The following is a 19,170-nucleotide window of genomic DNA, read 5'->3' as shown; positions in this document are numbered from 1 at the left end:
CCTAAGTAGAGACAGCGACACACGAGAAAAACAAAAAGTACAAGTTTACTGACGTTTCAGGAAGAGGACTTCCTTACTGCAGAGTACAGCATAAGTTCGTTCCAGGGTTATATATATATATACAGAATGTACCAAGGGCGGGTGCAGGGAAAAGGAAGGAAGCCACATTTTATAAAATTGTCACGTTGAGTTTTGCGCTGGCGGGAAAGGACACAATGAAAAAAATATTTTTCACTTAAGACGATGACACACAAACACATTTGACTGCTTTTGTTACAGCGAGGCCGTTAGTCGTGCGTTCTTTCGAGTCATTCATGACCCAGTCGTCGTCATCGTCGCCGTTGTCGTCGTCCGCGTAACAAAAAAAAAAAAAACAATAAGTTAACCCGCATCCTGCATTGTGTTTGTGAGGAGCGGATGACATATGGCGCGCTCCTTAACGTGGAGAGAGACGAGTGTGAATTGGTTACGCCAGGAAAAGTGGACGAATTGCATTAGGGAATATCCCGACGACCGTCGCTGCCTTTGACGATTTGCGTACTGATGTGTGGAACCCGCCGCGGTGGTTCAGCGGTAAGTTGTTGCACTGCTGAGCTCAAGGACGCGGGTTCAATTCTTAGCCGCGGCGGCCGCTTTTCTGATGGAGACGAAAGCAAAAACGCCCGTGTGTTGGAGATTTTTGCGCTCATTAAAGATCCTCAGGTGGTAAAAATTAACCGGAGCCCTCCACTAAGGCGCGCCTCAACACCTGTGTAGTTTCGGCGCGTTAAACCCCATAATCAATCAGTCAGTTGAATTGTGGCGATTGTGCGATCAAATGATGGTCAGCTCCACTGGCCCATCATTGGACCGCAGATTAATGTGGACCGTTTTTTTTGTTGTTGTCCGTGCTCCCGTAGCAGAACTATGCCACGCATGTGACTCGTTTAACCGTTCTTTTTACAACTATATCAGTTGTCACGTTAAGCCCCTGTTTAATTCACGAGCTCGCAGGATTTGACCTCCTAAGAAGGAATCGCAATAAAAATAAAAATTTCTAGTAGTTACACATGTCCTTTAATGGTGGGTGCATTATTGAACTTCTCTTTCTCAATAATTTTGCTACCTGTTTTGGTTTTTGTTGTGTGTCGGCGGCTACGTCCCCGTAAGTCCAGGTTTTACTTATCCCTGAGGAAGCTACATGGCGAAAGCGCACAACGGGAATTTAGTCTTAGGCCCACTGTTTATTATCTTTTCTTTGCAGTGATCCACCCCTTAGCTCCACAAGCTGTCGATGGTCGTTGTACATTTACCTGATGTGCCTCAGAAAACGCTGCGCGGGGCCAACAACCGACAAAACAACCGAGATATTGTCTCAAGTTTTCAGGCACAAATAAACCATTTGCTTCCTGTCATCTCTTTAACGGAAGAGTCGAAGTATGTTTTAAGTGGAAATGTCGTTGTACGCAATCTAACGAAAAACACGCCCTGCTCCACTGGTCGTGACGCGAGAACAAAAAAAGAAAGCTTCGAAGGCTCGCACGCAAACGTCAGCCCGATAGCCGCCAGCGTGTTGAATAAACCGACGCGCGGAGCTGCCGGCCGTGACCGTGAAAACAAGGCGGCGATCGATGGAGCAGTGTTGTTGTTGGTTAGCTAACCAGACGAACGACCTTGCCAAGAACGTGCACGTGACGCCGCCAAGGAAACGTGCGTCTTGTTTCGTCGCCGCTTCCTGGTTAGTCGACGTGCCACTGGAGCGGGTTTGCTCGGTGGAGGAATAGTGAGAATACGGCGGGGAAGTCGGCTTTAAAACATACCCAACGCTCCGCATGAAGTGCTGCAGAACAACGCGCAAACCACGCAGCAATTTCTTCTACCGCCGATTTGCAACCAGTCCGCTTTACATGTGTTCTGTGGCTGCGTTTACAACAGCCTACGCGCGGTCTATATATAAAACTGTCAGAACTTTATTTACCCATACGTACGCGTTTGCCAGCGGCAGCTACGAAGGTTCCGGCGGAGCCACAAACTGACATAAATCCCCGGCGATGTGACTCATCCACGACGTGCTCCGATGCCAGTTTGTACCGAAGCAAGCTGCTGAAGCCGAGCAGGTGGTGCGACGTAATTTTCCATAACGGCTTGCCACATACTCTGTTAGCAAAAAAACATCCCCCTCGCGAGGGGCACGATCAAATGCACAGCATTTCCGAGGGGGTGCGCCGGCAAGTCGTATGGATTACGTATTGGTTGTTGGTTTTCTTGTTACACGCTGCACGTCATCAAATTTGCGGTGGGCTACAGCGGGGCGTCCCGGCAGCACGAGACGCGACCAGCGCTGCTGGTCTCTCGATCATAGTCTCGATCGCGGGACCTGTGTCGCCATCTTGCGGAGGCGCGTGACAACTTATGGCGGGTCTCTCGATCATAGTCTCGATCGCGGAACCTGTGTCGCCATCTTGCGGAGGCGCGTGACAACTTATGGCGCTTTCGAAACAAACCATAAATGAGTGAAGGATATAAGGCGCTATCGGTGCATCGAAATCCGTGTTGGTTGCGTGGCTCAATCGGTAGTGCGCCCGGCACTTGCCGTTCCGCCCGCGGCGTCATGGGTTCGAATCCGGGCGCCGGAAACTGTTGTTTCTTTTATAGTGTAGTGGCCTGGCTGCGGACTAGGCCGAACGCCGCGTGACATTGTGAGTTACTAAAATGCTATGCATTTAAAAAAGCTTTGTTCCCAGACGCAGGTTAACCTCGTGTCTCGGGCAAGAGCAGCTTCCACGACTCGCGGCTATCCGGACTAGGAAGGCCACCCACAACAGCACTTTCCGCTCCAATAAACGTTTCTCTCCTCCCCCTCCTCCCATAAACGCACACGTACAATCGTCCAGCACGGCTCGGAAGGAGCGCGTACCTTCGTTAAAGACAAAGCAATATGTTGGGAAGGAATCGAATCAGGTATTAAAAACGCCTCTCGTTAGCAGTAGGGTGCGATGTATCAAGTAAGCGTTCCCGGACACTTTAGATGAGTTTCCGTATTTTAATCGCTGCCTGCCTATACCCTATGTTCATTTGATGATGTGGCCTTCATTATGAGTCTTACTCCATCTAGTAATCGTCGTTTACTTCGCTTTGGCCTTACTTACGTGCAATATAAAGAAAAAAAAAAAAGCCACATGTGACGACGTGCTCCAACTGAATGTGCGCATCTCCCACCCATTTGTGACTGACTGATTGTATAGGGTTTAACGCGCCGACGCAACGCAGGCGATGAGGTACGCCGTAGTGGAAAGCTCCGGATTAATTTTGACCACCTGGGGATCTTAAACGCGCGCCGAGATCTCGTACACACGGGCGGTTTTTGCTTTTCGCCTCCATCAGAAAAGCGGCCGCCGCGGTCGGGAAACGAAGCCGCGTCCTTGTGCTCAGCAGCACAACGCCTTAGCCACTGAGCCACCGCGGCGGGTCCATCCATTTGTGGCTTAGCTCCCCCGTGGGCGTCTGCCAGGTGTGGGTACGTGGCTATTGCGTGAGGAAGTTTCATGTTCTTAACAGTGAATGATTCGAGAAATCTATTTAGCCGCGAACAGCTAGATCTGCCCCTTCAGGGTCAATATCCTGCCGGGCATGAGCCATGCATGTGCCAGTGTCTGGTGCCTGGCGTAGTATTCTTTTGTCGATACCGGATTACCCTCCAAATATATCTAGAAACAGCCTGTGGCAGTGTCTACAAAGAAGAATTTATTTTTCCGCTTCCTGGAGTTGATAATAGCCCATAAAACCTGTACATAAAACCACACAGACGCGTTTTCATTGCAAGGCCAAGTGATCAAGATCTTGCTGTGGGAGCAAGGAGGCACGTGTTTGATCCCCAGTACCGACAAGCGCGTGTTATTTTGCTCAATGAGCGGTCGGTGTCGGTGACGCACACCTGAAACAGTATTCCCGGATAAAGGGGCCCATTTCTGAAAAAAAAAAAAAAAAAACTAGCACTAGGCTCTGTTCCGTCCGACATGTATACTGCGAAAATCTGTGTTTCATTGCAATAAACTGCTATTCACAAATACCAGAGGAACGTTTATAGTCGCTATCAGGTCTGTGGGAAGGGCATGCGTTTTAGTGCTTCTTTACACAGGAATGTGAATTTCGCAGCGAATAAAGCATGAAATACAAAGGTATATAATACAGATACAAAAAAACACATTGCAGTGCACACTTCACCCTATAGTCTAGTGCAAACAACACGCGCACAAGTTAGTTTAATCGGTTTCTGCAGCCGTTTTTTAGACCGTTTTTCCTATACTACCATAAATTTGAGGGGTCTAATATGGGGTGACAACAAAATCGAGCCATGACTGAGCGATTTAACTGCTCCGTATACGGTTTTGTCAGCAGCGTTAACTTACCCAGGCTCTGTAACCGCGGCTTCCCTGGGCATCACTTTTTGTAATTTCCCGAGAAGGTTTCATTGGATTCGAAGGACACCGCAGCACTAGACAGTGCAGTTACAGCGTGCTGCAACCGGAGCGGCCTTTGTTAGTTCATCTTCTCATACATATGCTCGTCTCCTTCTAAGGCGGCAAATAATGGGGAACACTGCGTTTGCGTCGGAGTGAAGCATAACAACGGCGGTTTAAATCGCCGACTAAGTCGCGTTCACAGGACTTGTTGCGCCATCCTCGCACTTGTTGCTGTCCATCCGCATTGCAAGAAAGGATAAGTGCGCGACAAACAAAGGGATGCGAGCGCTCGGAAAAGCCGCTAGGGACGCGGCGAGCTTGGTTAGATACTGCCGGTTTCATCGGACGTGCTACATGATAGCGGCTTGCAGCGTTGACGAACTGGGCTCCGGCTGGTAGTCATGGCTGCCGCTGACGGGAGCCAAATTAAGCTTGGAAGGTCACTATTGGGTGGGATAGGAAAAAAAAAAAAAAAGCAGCGCCTACTAGTGCAAAACCGTATACCGCCTAGTACTTGCCTCCCTCGCCGCTATGGCCGAGGGTGCTTTGTCATGGCCGCACGTGATATCATTGTGAAGACAATAATTGATTGATTGATTGATTCATTCATTCATTCATTCATTGATTGGTTGTGGGATTTAACACGCCGAAACCACACCTGGGCTACGAGGCGCGCCGTAGTCGAGGGCTCCGGATTAATTTCAACCACCTGGGGATCTTTGACGCGCCGCCGAAATCTCGACACACGAGTGTTTTCGCCTTTCGCCTCAATCAGAAAAGCAGCCACCGCCGCCGGGAGAAAGCATTAAATGGCCCATTGAGCGAAAAAGCCGGTGTTGGCGGCGTGAGAAACAGCGGAACGGCTTTTAAACCCACGTGACTGTGAAGCGTTTTATAGCGCGTAATTAACATTGATAAAGCACAAGAAAAGGACCGCGCTGCTAGGCAACGCCTGGGGGTGCGCAGTGCCGCGTTGAAAGTGGAGGGTGGCGGCGGTTGTCCACCGGCACCGACACGCCATCAAGCACGCGCTGCGCTGGCCTCACCCAGCAAGCAGCAAGCCAGGCCACTGTTCCCGGTAGTAGAATTTTCAACAATATCATACCAAATGAATTCCGGCGTACAGTGAGCATGCTAACGTAGAAACTCAAAAAAAATAATTTGGAGCAATTCAATTGCAAAACTCGAACACACCGCAGCAAATCTCGAAAAGCATTACGCACCGAGCAAAACTCCAAGGAGCACTCAGCGGCGTTCAAATGGACGTATTCACAACTCATAAGTAGTACGTAGGTGCTTTCGGATTCTGCATTTGCAGCTACTTTAGAATATTCGTGGATAGGGCTTTACTTTTGTTCAACGTGCATCTGTGGGAAAACTCCGCATTCGCGGCAGCGGGGTCGCCCCTTGTAGCAGGCGCGGAGAAGGAGTGGGCCTCCTCCGTGTTTTCGCGCTGGTTACGTTTACACACCGATCCAGCCGTGCATGGTACGAATTTATGCCGCCCACACTGTCTGTACCGAGGGGTAGAGCGAGAAAAAAAAACGTTGTCATAGCTAGCAAAGCAGCGTGTCTGGCTTACTTGATTGATGAGCTACGCCTGAACTCATTGTTCGCCTATTCGCTTGAACAGCTTTCGGAGCGCGTTGATGTCAGCTGTGGGGAAGCTTTCAAAAAAAAAAAAAATTCGCGCGGTGAGCGAGGTGCTACTCAGTCGCGGAAACGCTCGCGAGAAGCGTAGGCGCCGCGATAGCTCTCTGCTTAGCCGTCTTCGCGTATTCCGGCGCCTTCGAGCCAGCGACGATAGCGTCGAGCTGTGTTCGCGCTATGCGCGCCATATTAGCGGAACCCTAGCGCGAGTACAGAGCTCGCGACGTACGCGCCCCGGGCTCACTGTAGGAGCGCTGGCATGACGTGCAGTTCCCACGCTCACTGCAGCGGCGCGCACATGGTGAGTCTCGACTTGCACGAGAGCGGCGGCAACGACGACGAAGAGGCGGCGCTCCTGCTCTTCCCGGCGCTGATGACCATCGCGCTGTGCGCGCTGGCCGCGCTGGGCGTGCTCTTCTGCGTGATGGTGAGCCTGCCCTGGATCGTGCTCACCCTGGTCAGCCTGAGCGGCCTGCTCTGCGTCTGGTACGACGTGGCCAAGGAGAGGCGCAGCCGGGCGCTCCTGCGCCAGTTCCACGTCTGCCACGGCGCCTCCCTGCAGCGGGACGCCGAGGACTGGTGCAAGACGCTGCCGCGCGCCGCCAACGCTGCGCGGGTGGCTGGCCACCAGGCCAGCATGAGCGAAGCCGACATGCTGCTGCTGTGCGCCCGATCCAAGATGTACAACAGCCTGTGACTTCTCGCTGGACATTCCGCGTGCTCTCGATCAGGCCAGTACTGAGCTTTTGAGCGCCCTAGCTCTGAGATAAGGCTGCGGGATCGTTTCACACAACTTACGTCTTGTTTGGGACTAAGCGTTTTCTTGAGGCAAAGGTGAAGTTACGGTTCTCGCTCTCGAGACTCGAACGGCATGTGCTTATCTGCCCCACGGCTTGTCGTGTCGTCGTGATTATTTCATTCTCGTCATTGTCGTGATAATTATTTTCTAGGTCTCACAAAAACCCTGCGATCTCTCTCTTCCTCTCTTTTTCGGTCATCAAACGCTCGCGCAAAGCCCTGGATGTACAGAATCATTAAAAAAATTCGTGGGCCAAATTCTTTCTGCTCCTCGGGCTGTAAATCAAGTGCCTATATTTTCATTCTCGACGTATTCGGTGCATGCTCACAATACTTTAAACCTTTATTGGTCACTGTACACCTGCGCCGCGTACTTTATAAAAAAAAATCAATAACGATGTTCGTGTTCTCATTTTATATCTCTTGATGATTGCACCGACAAGGTGTTCTTATGCTGAGGGAAGAAGAAACAAAATTAAAGGGCATATATATATATATATATATATATATATATATATATATATATATATATATATATATATATATATATATATATATATATATATATATATATATATATATATATATATATATATACATATATATATATATATATATATATATATATGTGGGATTGTCCCTGAGGAAGGAAGTTCCACTTCCGAAACTGTCGGACTAATTTATAATAAACAAGTTAACCGCAAAGTTGTTCTTACCTTTTACCTGACCGTTTCTTCTGGCCCGTTGCAAAACTCATCAAAATCTATATATATATATATATATATATATATACAGTATAGACCACTTATAGCGAACCCGGTTTTAACGATATAGCGGTTATAACGAACAAATCTTCATTTCCCGTTACCATTGGTATATATAGATTTTCTGTCCAGATATAGCGAAAAGCGGATATAACGAAGTGATTTCGGTTTCCCGTTGTGTTCGTTATAAGCGGGCTCGCCTGTATATATATATATATATATATATATATATATATATATATATATATATATATATATATATATATATATATATATATATATATATATATATATATATATATATATATATATATATATATATATATATATATATATATAACAAATGTTCAAGTTATCATATCTTCGTTATTTGGCGCTTCTCTTGGATCTGGACTGTACTCATCACATGCTTAATAAGCCAATAAGACAGCTTTATCATAACTGGAGCCGTCTCACAGGCATCCCATGTCTATGTCATTTCTCCTGGTATGAAGTGATGTGCAGAAAGAATACCTGACAATCATTTTTGAGTTTTTTGGAGGAAAGCGAAATGGTGGTCCTCTTGGTCAAACTGGAATTTTGCAACACTGGCGTCCACCCTTCCCTGGTGCAATGTGTTTTAATAACCACGCATAATGTTTAAGAAAAAGCAAGATCACCCTGCTGAGATGAAACCTATTCATTTCTGGCAGTAGTCGCCTCCTGAAGTCGAGTATTTGTTTACTGTGTCCAGTATGTTGGCTACATCAGACTAATTAGCTGCGTTCAATTGATTTATTTTAGGACTGAAATGTCGGGAACTTCAGAGTGCGGTTAGATATGCTCGCGATTTTTTTTAATTCTTCCCCATAGTTATTTTTATACCGAAAAAAAAAAAACACATTTTGGAGAATAAAAAAGCGTTTGTTCGGCTAGTCTTAGGAAGCAAGAAGTCAAACGCCTCCGATGTGATGCAATAGAGACAAACAGCGATGCTATGAAGCACCTTGGAAGTTCGTCGAACCGTGATCGCGCCACATCATGTTGCTTTGGACATTTCGCACGGTTCACCGCTTCGGGTGCCGAACACCTCATGTCATTACCGCACATACCATTTTGGCATGGTGAATGCGCGCTGCGAGGAGCCATGCATTTTGATGGTGGTCACGGGAGCCTCCGGTCGTGAGTTTGGCACTACCGAGGTACACGTGTGGTTGCCCTTTCATCTACTCTTGCATTTTACCTCCCGCGCACCCACAAGATACGTTGAAACTGCGAGACTGTAGCCAAGGGGATTTTCTACCGCCATCACGGGTCATCTGGGTTGAGGGTCTCGTTGGGGGTGGAGCATGACGGTAGGATACTTTAAGGAGTCGAGAAAATCTCCTTGTATATATGGCTGAAATTGGCAAACTCTCCCCGTATAATGGCTATGTTACTACCTTCGCAGGTGTCACAAAACATCCCCAAGACGGTTGTCGTTGTAAAGGGATGTCTCATTTACGCTAAGATGTAAGATAAACTACCAGCGACCTGTGCTAATTAGCCCACCTAACGCAATCATAACTGTACCGTTACCAAGACATTTACGCAGGAAAGCGGAAGTTCCAAAAACACATTCTGCGTAAATGCTGAATGTGTCAAAAAACGTTCTCTGTCGCACTTTCAGCGGCCAGAAACGCCCCACAATACCGCTGACAATTTACTAAAGAATAGCGGCAGAATGTCTTCAGAAGCCTTGCTTAGTATTCGACGACAACGCCTTTTTCTCATTCACTTGAGCTTATACCTTGCCATTAGACCCCCATTTCTGCTAACGTTTACGACTTGCCTTCGTCGCCCGCCGCGGTGACTCAGTGGCAAAGACGTTGTGCTGCTGAGCACAAGGACGCGGGTTCGATCGGCCGCGGTTGCACGTTCAGTGCTCAAAACTGTGAACGACGGCAAAGAAACTGGTGCCAGCCTGTGTATAGAGCGGCGGCTTACGATAGTCACCAGCTGAACTTCGGCTTGCGATCTTAGAGAGCTCGGCTGCACCAGCCCAGGCGCAGATATCCTCGCTGACTAACCCGGCGGCTATAGTAAGCTGCGGCTCTGTGCACAGGCTGGCACCCGCTTCTTCATCGTTCTTAACATTTTTAAGGACTATGTACAAATATTTTAGGACTGTTTGTAAGGACAAAGAAGCCAGTTCCCGCCGATGAATAAAGCAGCATCTTGCGATAGTCACCAGCTTTTGTTCGGGTGCTCATCTTCGGCGCTGGGCTGCTGCGAAGCCCATGTGAAAGCGTTGCTACAAACGCTGAAGTCTGCCTTAAGATGCCACTGTGTACATCGGAGTGCGGAAGCTCATTTGTTGTTGTTAAAAGTCTTGAGGTCTGGGCAGGCAGAGACGGCTCCACTTGGAACGACGGACGCCAGCCGGCGCAGACTGGTGGAGCGGCGGCGGAGCAGCGAGAACAGGAACTAATGTCGAGAGAAAGCATGTGATGAGAGCACCTGCGGTATTGCTGAGTGAATTGTTTTCATCTTTAATTCAGTGTTCAGCTTCAATTTCATCTGATTCTCCACTTAGTGAAACAGGCTTAGCTTCGTCATCTGCGCTTTATAATTCACACCTAATATATCACGAGGAAGCAGTGGTAAGTTGGTAAGCAACTCCTAGCCGATGTTGACTAAAATGCTATTCTCTGGGGCATGGAAAACAAGTGAGCAGTGAAGTCAGCCACAAAAAAAAAGCAAAAAAAAAAAAGAAAAACCTCGCCGTCATCTAGTGAACTGGTGGGTTTACTTATGAGATGCTACCTTGGGGCTGCGGGGTTCAAGTAGGATGGGTGGCCGGTTCTTTATCGTTCTTGTGGCTGAGCCACATCGCCGGTCGGTTCTCCATCGTTTGAATTTATCCTGTGCATGAGAGCATTTTGCGACGTCTACAGCATTATGCCTATGTGAACGTGTATGTGACTCGTAAATGCTCGGGCTTGACTTTTCCTAGGTTTCTTAGAGACTGAAACGCGTCACCGGTCAATCCACTAGGAGGTCAATGAACAGACGAGGCGCGGAGTAAGGGGCGAGGAGGAGATAACGCAGCTGTTGGGCGAATAGAGCTGCCAGCGCAGACGACCTCGGCAGCTGGGATCGACTCCACGCGTCGCGTAGGTCTTCCCTTGACAACACACAACATTTAGCTGGCAAATTTGTCAACATTTGGTCCGATCTTGCCTGTGCGGTTTTTTTTTCCTTTTAATGTTGGTCCTAGCTGGGACACACTGTATAGCTAGTCGTATGCCTATTCGTATAATGCATCTTGACGCCTTGTACGTGTTGCGGCTGTCGTGTTGACGTTCTAAAATATGCTTCCTTGAGCCTTGCCCAAAAGCTAGCGCTAGAGCGTAAGCTTTTAATACTCAAGCAAGAAGAGGCTGTTCCGATCCCCGACGAAGCGGCCATTTTTTTTTTTTTTTGATGGAGGCGAAGAACGAAAACGCTTGAGTGTTGGTATAGGGTGTAGAAAATTATTTCGTAGCCTCCGTTATTCCACTATGACACGCTGCGTTGCCAACGTGTAGCGTCGATGCAAAAAAAAAAAAAAACACAATATTAATCACATTTTTTAACAGCGAAGCTGTTTAGCAAATCGTTATAGACTTTGGTGCCTGCAGTTAAAAATACCAAGAAAATGCCGAGCGCACGTGAGCGCGTGCCTCGCGGTGACCGCCCGGCAGTTAAACAAACCAAGAAAATGCCGTGCGCTAGTGTGTGCGTGCGTCGCGGCAACCGCCCAGCGTCCCCGGCGCACGTTTGTCAAGCCAAGCATACCCACTTAGGGAGACTGAAGGAGATTGCGGCGATCGCCCGGCAGTTAAAAAACCAAAAAAATGCCGAGCGCTCGTGTGTGCGTACCTCGCTGCGACCGCCCAGCGTCCCCGGCGCCCGTTTGTAAGCCAAGCATACCCACTATGGAAGATTGGCCAGGAATGCCCCCCCTCCCCCAAATTCTAGCGTTCCCCGTAATCGTGGCAACACTTGCTCGGAACGAGAAAGACACGTCATAGCGCACGCCCCTCCAAAGTGATGTCGAATAATTATAACTTCAAAAAATGAAGGAGGCTCACACTTATAGAAACAATGATGGAGTAAAGACCGTTGCGGCAGCGAAGAAGAAGCAAATCGGCTCCAGTTGTGGACTTAAACCTTCGTGATGGTCGTGAATGTTGTGTACAGCTTCGCTACCTTCAAGTCTTACGCGTTTGTGTGAGCTTCCTTCATTTTTTTTTCGTAATGCAGTGCTCTTAAATACCATCTCTCAATCTGATACTAAAGGGAAACCCATAATGATAATCCTCGTCATCATCTGTCTGTGTCATCGTGCTGATCTCCTAGCTCTTAACTTACATATGTGTCTACTGATTTATTGTAGGGTTTAACGCGCCGACGCAACGCAGGCGATGAGGCGCGCCGTAGTGGAGGGCTCCGTATTAATTTTGACCACCTGGGGATCTTTCACGTGCGCCGAAATCTCGAACACACGGGCGTTTTTGCTTCTCGCCTCCATCAGAAAAGCGGCCGCCGCGGCCGGGAATCGAACCCGCGACCTCGTGCTCAGCAGCGCGACGCCTTAGCCACTGAGCCACCGCGGCGGGTACATATGTGTCTACTAAGCTCTTGCTAAGAGCCCTGTATGTGCATGTGAAAGCGATCGAGGGTGTAACCTTTAGAGTTCCTCGCCGTCGTGATGCTGGTAAATTATTCGGGGATTGCATTTTTTTGGGGGGTGGGGGTGAGGATTTCACGTTTTTGAACTTGAGTACATGCAAGTCAACCTCTGAATTTAATAACGCTTCTGCTGTTATTGTGGTTGGTATACGAACCCTTTCTAGCACTATTATGGATGAAACTTTAAAAAATCTTACCGTAGGGTTACTGAGTCACGAAATAATGCGCACAACAAAATTGAAAACCAACCGATTATGACGGCTCACGAGTCACCACCCCTAGTTGGAAAAGAGAGAATGCACTTACCTAACAGCAAAACCGCCCAATTAGTAAAAGTGCTGGAATTATCCTGTTCCCCTAACGCAAGTTTCCTGTTTCGACATTTGCTCGCTTGTCGTTCTGACAAGTATCTGTGAACAGCATGCGTTTCTCGATATGCGAGAACGGCATCTTCCTCCGGTATTCTCAAGGGTCGAGTCAGTGCCGACTCCAGCTGGCTAACTCTAACTCCGCTTGAAGGAGTCCTGGGCACCGCGTTGTGGCGGCCGCGGCCTCGCTTGGACTGATCATGCAAGCTACAAGTCATCAAGTCAACTGGACTCCCTGCATTTCGGTGCTCCACCTACTCTCGCCCCGAACTTTAATCATAAATTTCACCGGAAACACCAACTTGGCTGCTGTGAACCCCAGCACCACGGGGCAGGCAATCCAACTAGCGCCCATCTCACCAAACTACAATGCCGCGACCTCTCATCAAGCCTCGACTCCCATCAACCTTTATTGATGGTATACATGCATATTGCGGCTCAGCGACTACGAAAGTTCTTCCGCTTTGGCAGCTTCCTATTCAGGGGCAATCACACCTCTCAATAGAGAGTTTTAGCACTCCGTATGCATGCGTCTGTCCGATTGGGCACTTGCGAATTCGTTCCGGTAGGGTGGATTAGCTCCGCGGGCCGGCCCTCGCCGTGCCAGCGCATTCGTTACAGCGGGAGGTTTTCTTCTCGCAGTGCCCGCGCGCGCAGACTCAGTCAGGTCCCGGTCAACACGGTACGAAGGGAACAGACGGAGTATACAGTGCTAAAACTCTCTAATAACGCATGCGGGCAAAAAAACAATAATGCCCAGGGTGGAGTTATACAGGGTGTGTCCATGAACCTTCCAGAAGACTTCCTTCGTTTTGAGCATTTCGTCAACGTCCTGCAGTTTTACGGCTCCGCCACCTTGGTCAGACGACCTCAATCTTCATCATGTTCGAAAGACCGGCGCTCCCTCGTCATGATATATCCTGTTTAACACTGTACTGACCACTCGCCCCGCCCTAAGTGTCAGCAATGACTTCCTTGTTTCTAGACCATAGCACCAAACCATGGGGTCCCAGAAGCGGAACGGGTTCCTGCGCTGACGCGGGAGCAAACTTCCCCCGGACCAATCATCTTCCGGCACTTGCCACTAATGTGAGCCTGGTTGCTTTATCTGGAATGGGAAACACCCAGCGACGAACCAAACTTGCCCCGCACGCGACGGAGTGACGAATAATCTGCGGGGATGAACAAGGATCATGCGTCGGTGGTACATGAAAGCCCTAGAATCATCTGGGTTGTTTCTTCAGCAGTCAACTAGCCCGTTTTGCCACCCTGTAATAAATTTGAGCTCGTGGTCTCATCCCACAGCAGGAGCAAAGGACAGGAGTCACCCCGTGGCTTTGAGAACTCAGAAGCAGGTGTGAATAAGTGCGAGCTAATATACCAGACAATGGGTGGCCCTTAGAAGTCAAGCACTCTTTGCCCTCCATTGGGATTATCGGCACGCCTGGTCTCCAGTTATCGTTATCACAAGATGACCATCCCCTTGCTTGTTGTCACAGCCAACCAGCCAGCAAGCAACTCACGCGATTTGCCTTTATTGATGCTCTGTTACACGCTTGGGCCAAGCTGGGAGGGGTGAAAACATAAGCTTTGTCCTGCGAAAGTTTTTAGAAAAACCAATCCTACCGACACACTGTCTTCTGTCAGATCATGAGTTGCAAAAACGGTCGCGTGTAGTTGATTTAAAGGAATAAAACGTGCCAATTTACATGGATTGTGGACGAAATGGTTAGCAATAGAATAGTTCGTGGTTATTTTTTGAGACTATCACAATGCGACGTACCTGAGGAAATTGGGGTGGCTTCATGAACCGTAAAAAAAGCTAGACAGCTTTTTTTGCGTTTAAGCCCAACAGAAAATAATAGCTCAAGCGCTTCTTGATGAGTAGCAAGAAAAAGAAACCGACACAACATTGCACTGTAGGTCAATCCCGTTGTTTATCTCCACCACAATGCACTTGATTGACCAATCCATGCCGCCAACAAACCAAATTAGATGAATGACAGCAACGCTGAAAAATGTGATCCGCCATGTGGCATCACGTAATGCAAGCATGATATTCTGCAGTGCCACAGCGCAGACCAAACTTTTGAACCAAATCGTGTGTGCTTGACAGCGTAATTCACCGAATTTTCATTGTTGGCTCAAAGTCAATCGATTCCATTGTGGTGAAGCTGGACAACAAGATTGTCTTACAGTGTATTCCCGGCTTGTTATTCAGTTCGCGGTAATGATAGCGCATATCGGTTGCTTGGTAACTCCAGCGGCTGTGCAGTAGGGACGCAAGGCCTATCGAAAATGTGAAATCCAATAAAAAAAAGCTTTCCTTCCGACGCTCTGGGAAAAATTCACGATATTTCTTAGCTATTAATTCGAAAGCAGCAACATTTCAGTAAATTTCTCAAAATAGTGCAATATTCACATCCAGATACAGGCCCAAGTTTCTCAAGTTCTGTATTTTAGAGTTGATGAAAAGAAAGTGCGCATTGAAAAAAACTGCATCACTTTTGTTGTCTCATATCCCATAATTTAATGCATCTTTAGCAACACAGTCGAACGTGTCTTGCTGCGGCATTTGTTGATTAAAAATAACCTTCTAATATATTGAAAAAAAAATAACCTTGAAATACAGCCTTGTACATCAATTTTTTTAGATGGGGTATACCTTCCAACTATAATGTCTTCGGCATTTGTTGGTATTAATATTATTTACTCATACAATCTAAGCAAATAATTTTTATTCTTGCGCTGCTGAGCACGAGGTCGCGGGTTCGATTCCCGGCCGCGGCGGCCGCTTTTCTGGTGGAGGCGAAAACCAAAAATGCCCGTGTGTACGAGATTTCGGCGCACGTTAAAGATCCCCAGGTGGTCAAAAATAATCCTGAGCCCTCCACTACGGCGCGCCTCATCGCCTGCGTTGCGTCGGCGCGTTAAACCCTACAATCAATCAAACAATTTTTATTCACACTCTAAGAAGCCCCCGTAAGGCGTCTTCACCACAATGCTCCATAATGCACAGTTTAAGGGGGCTAGTGTGCACATTCGACGAATGACGTGGCCGAGCATTGAATTTAAATTAAAAAGTGCATCTGCGCAGGGACATTGAGCAATGCAAAACGCCATTCACGCCTTGCGTGTTGTCCCGGCGCACATGCACTTTTTTAGTTAAATCATATGATGGGCTTCGTCATTCGCTGAATTTGAACATTTGGTCACTACTTCAATTGGTCGTTGTGGAACGTTGTGGAACAACCTTAGAGTGCAGAGATGAACCAAAATTGTGGACAGTTCACACCGCTTAATACGAATGCGAGTTCTTTCCTTAACAGCGAATTCCAGCATTTACGGGTATATCTCGCGTTCTCTGGCAGATAGCTATAGTGTGGGGTGCTGACCTCGGCAGCGACATTGTAATACTCGCGGGAATATTATTAAAGGTGAGTGACTTGCTATGCAATAAATAGCAGGCCATAGAACTCATGACATGGTGAACTCGACACAAGCCGCTAAGGGTTTAAAGACCGCGGAGCTTTAGCAGGGGAAAGCGAGCCATCCTGCAGGTGTCCATTTGAAATGTCACTGCGTACGGTTGTGAATTCCAATTTTGCCGACAGAAATCAACGTCCTACACGTGCCATGCCATACAAGCTTTCCAATTACTATTTGTGTTATTTTTTTAAAAGATGAGTTTGTAGCAAACTTGTGTGCATCGAATTCAATTAAAACTCCTCGTCCTTTGCAGGAAGCCTGCAGCTCTTGATTGTTTTACCGGCATTTGTATGACGAAAACTATTTGTGACCGAGTTCGTTGACATTAGCAATCGTTGATGTTGGCAATGTCAACAGCCTCAACGCAGTGTTCCATGCGAAAACATGCATGATGGGTTTCCCGCAGATGAGTGTAATATGAATATTGTAAGCGCTAGTGACTAACTATAAGCCCCGAGCTTCCTTCATGGTTTCCCATCATTTATTTGCCATCAGGACAATTCTTCGTCTTCTTACCTCACCCGTTTATCATCAGCACACCATCGTTTGAACGCGCGACGCGTTATTATCATCATCGTGGTTGGAGGTCCCTTCTCGGGTACGGGCTGCTGCCGAATAAAGGGCCTCTCGCCTTCAACCAAGCCTTCTTGCCGGAGGCTCTCAAGTGGTGCAGGTGCAGTTGGACCACCGACGTCGTCTACAACGTTTCCTTTGGAGCTCCGGTCGAGTCGGCGAATATTTCGGCCGGATTCCGACATGCAGGTGGAAAGATTCAACCCTGCTGATGGCAGTAACCCTGGCAGCCCACGCATGCCATACTGGACGATCAGCAGCAGACAGCGTGACCCACCGATCTTCGCCGGACTCAGCGGCGACGACGTGGAAGACTTGTTGGGCACTTACAACCGTGTCAGCGCTTTCAATAGGGGGTACTTCTCTCTCAAACTTCTCGATTTTTAGATGCGACGCTTAGAGCATCTCTTGTCGGCGGCCCTGTCCTTCCTGCGTGCGTCCGTTGTCCGCAGCCACTCTCCCGCTCTCCTCTCCGATAGCGAACACTCTCTCGCGAGGGGCATTGGATTGGATTCGATTGGCTTGTCTTGGCTTGGATTGGATTGGATTTCTATTGGATTGGATTTCGATTGGATTGGATTAAAGTGGATTGTGTTGCGTCACAGCCGCGGCAGACGCACTGGCGCCGGCGCGTGCCCAGGTTAGAGCGTGTGCGGCCCAGCGCGCTCTCACTCCGCCGGTGGGCGGCGCTGCGCGCGGTGCTGCGCATGTGCAGTCTCTCTCCGCGGTTTCCTCTCCTTCGGGCGCGCTGCGCATATATAGTGCCTAGAATATAACCGGTGTGCCGCTCTCCGGCGGCCTTTCGGTCGACGGTTGCTCTCCGCTTGCGCTTGAACCCCCCTCAGCGTCGCATCACACCAGGGTTCCCGCGAGGGGAGGTGGGCGTAATTTTTATTGGACCTCGATGTAAAGAAGTCACCTGGACCAGATGGTATCCCGAAGGGATTTTTGAAGCGGTATGCAGAGTGGGTGTCTAAGTACTTAGTGATAATTTTCACCGCGTCATTAAATCAAAGCCAACTGCCTGATGACTGGCTAACTGCAAGAGTTACCCCTGTATACAAAAGTGGGAGCAAATATGATATTGAAACCTACAGACCTATTTCAAATACCTGCACCTGTAGTAAAATATTGGAACATATACTATCTAGAAGTATTTTTACCTACCTCGATAGTTCTAAGTTAATTTTTCCAAACCAGCACGGCTTCAGGCGCAAACTGTCAACAGTAACGCAGATATTCCCGACAATTCATGACTTCGCTAGCGCATTAAACGATTCAGGTCAAATAGACGCAGTTTTTTTGGATTTATCGAAGGCATTTGATCTCGTACCGCACGCTAAACTTGTAAATAAACTTACTCACTTTGGAGCTAATAAGAACCTAATTAACTGGATTAAATCATATCTCATGAACAGATCGCAATATGTCGAGATTAAGGGAGTGAAATGAACTGATTTAGAGGTCAAGTCCGGGGTACCACAGAGGAGTGTCCTCGGCCCTGTTTTATTTTTGTGCTATATCAATGATCTTGCAGATAGTATTGACGGAAAGCTCACAGTTCACTTGTTTGCGGACGATTGCTTAATTTATTCTAAAATATCCATTCACAGTGATCAAGTAACTCTGAATTTTGCATTGCAAACAATCCATGAATGGTGCGCGAAATGGGACATGAAAATTAATCATGACAAAACAGTATTCGCCAGAATAACAAAGAAAACTAGAACTGTCCTCTCCTTCAATTACGAGCTCGTTGGAAAGGATTTAAAACGTGTCACTCACTTCAAGTATGGGGGGTCACAATTTCCAATGATTTAAATTGGAAAACGCATATGAATAAATTATGTTGTGCAGCTGAACAGAAATTGTGGTTCTTGAGAAGGAACCTCAAACTAGCAACTACGAAAGCTAAATTGACTGCCTACAGAAACACTGTCCGTCCACTATTAGAATACGCTGCATCGTATGGGACCTTTCGAAGAAATACCAGTGAAAAAAATGAAAAAATTCAAAGGAGGGCTGCAAAGTCTATTCTATCCAACTACAGGTCATCAGATTCGGTTACTGCCATGCTAAATAAACTAAACCTGCCACCTCTCGCAACGTGGCGCTGAGTAGCGAGATTAAAGTTTCTTTACTTAACTACTTTAACTTTACCACAGAGCAATATTTGAAACCTCGACTGTCTCGTACAGTTAGAAGTAGTCACCCTAACCCATTAATGCCTATAATGACTCGTTTAAGTACATTTAAACACTCTTTCCTTCCCAATACAATTGAAGACTGGAACAATTTGCCGCCAGAAATTACTAACTCAGACTCTTTAGCGCAGTTTGAAAAATCCTTGTCACACTACATAGAAGCCGCTAGTGCTGTCTCTTCTTGATG

At 47.7% G+C, this 19,170-nt stretch overlaps 1 protein-coding gene across 1 annotated transcript in view; it reads left to right on the top strand.

Moving 5' to 3' along the window:
• The first annotated feature begins 6,140 nt into the window (after nt 1–6,140).
• The window catches only part of LOC144148863 (uncharacterized), a 30,865-nt gene continuing 17,835 nt past the window's right edge, over nt 6,141–19,170 (top strand). The window contains exon 1 of the mRNA XM_077680388.1: nt 6,141–6,823. Coding sequence (XP_077536514.1) covers nt 6,352–6,789 — 438 coding nt within the window. The 5' untranslated portion in view covers nt 6,141–6,351 and the 3' untranslated portion in view covers nt 6,790–6,823. The remainder of the gene's footprint in view (nt 6,824–19,170) is intronic.

This window comes from Haemaphysalis longicornis, unplaced genomic scaffold (assembly GCF_048455015.1).
Source record: "Haemaphysalis longicornis isolate Haplotype H1 unplaced genomic scaffold, Haemaphysalis longicornis Haplotype H1 scaffold_1, whole genome shotgun sequence".
Lineage (NCBI taxonomy): Eukaryota > Metazoa > Arthropoda > Arachnida > Ixodida > Ixodidae > Haemaphysalis > Haemaphysalis longicornis.
Note: the sequence above shows the minus strand (reverse complement) of the source record. Positions and strands in the feature narration are given on the sequence as shown.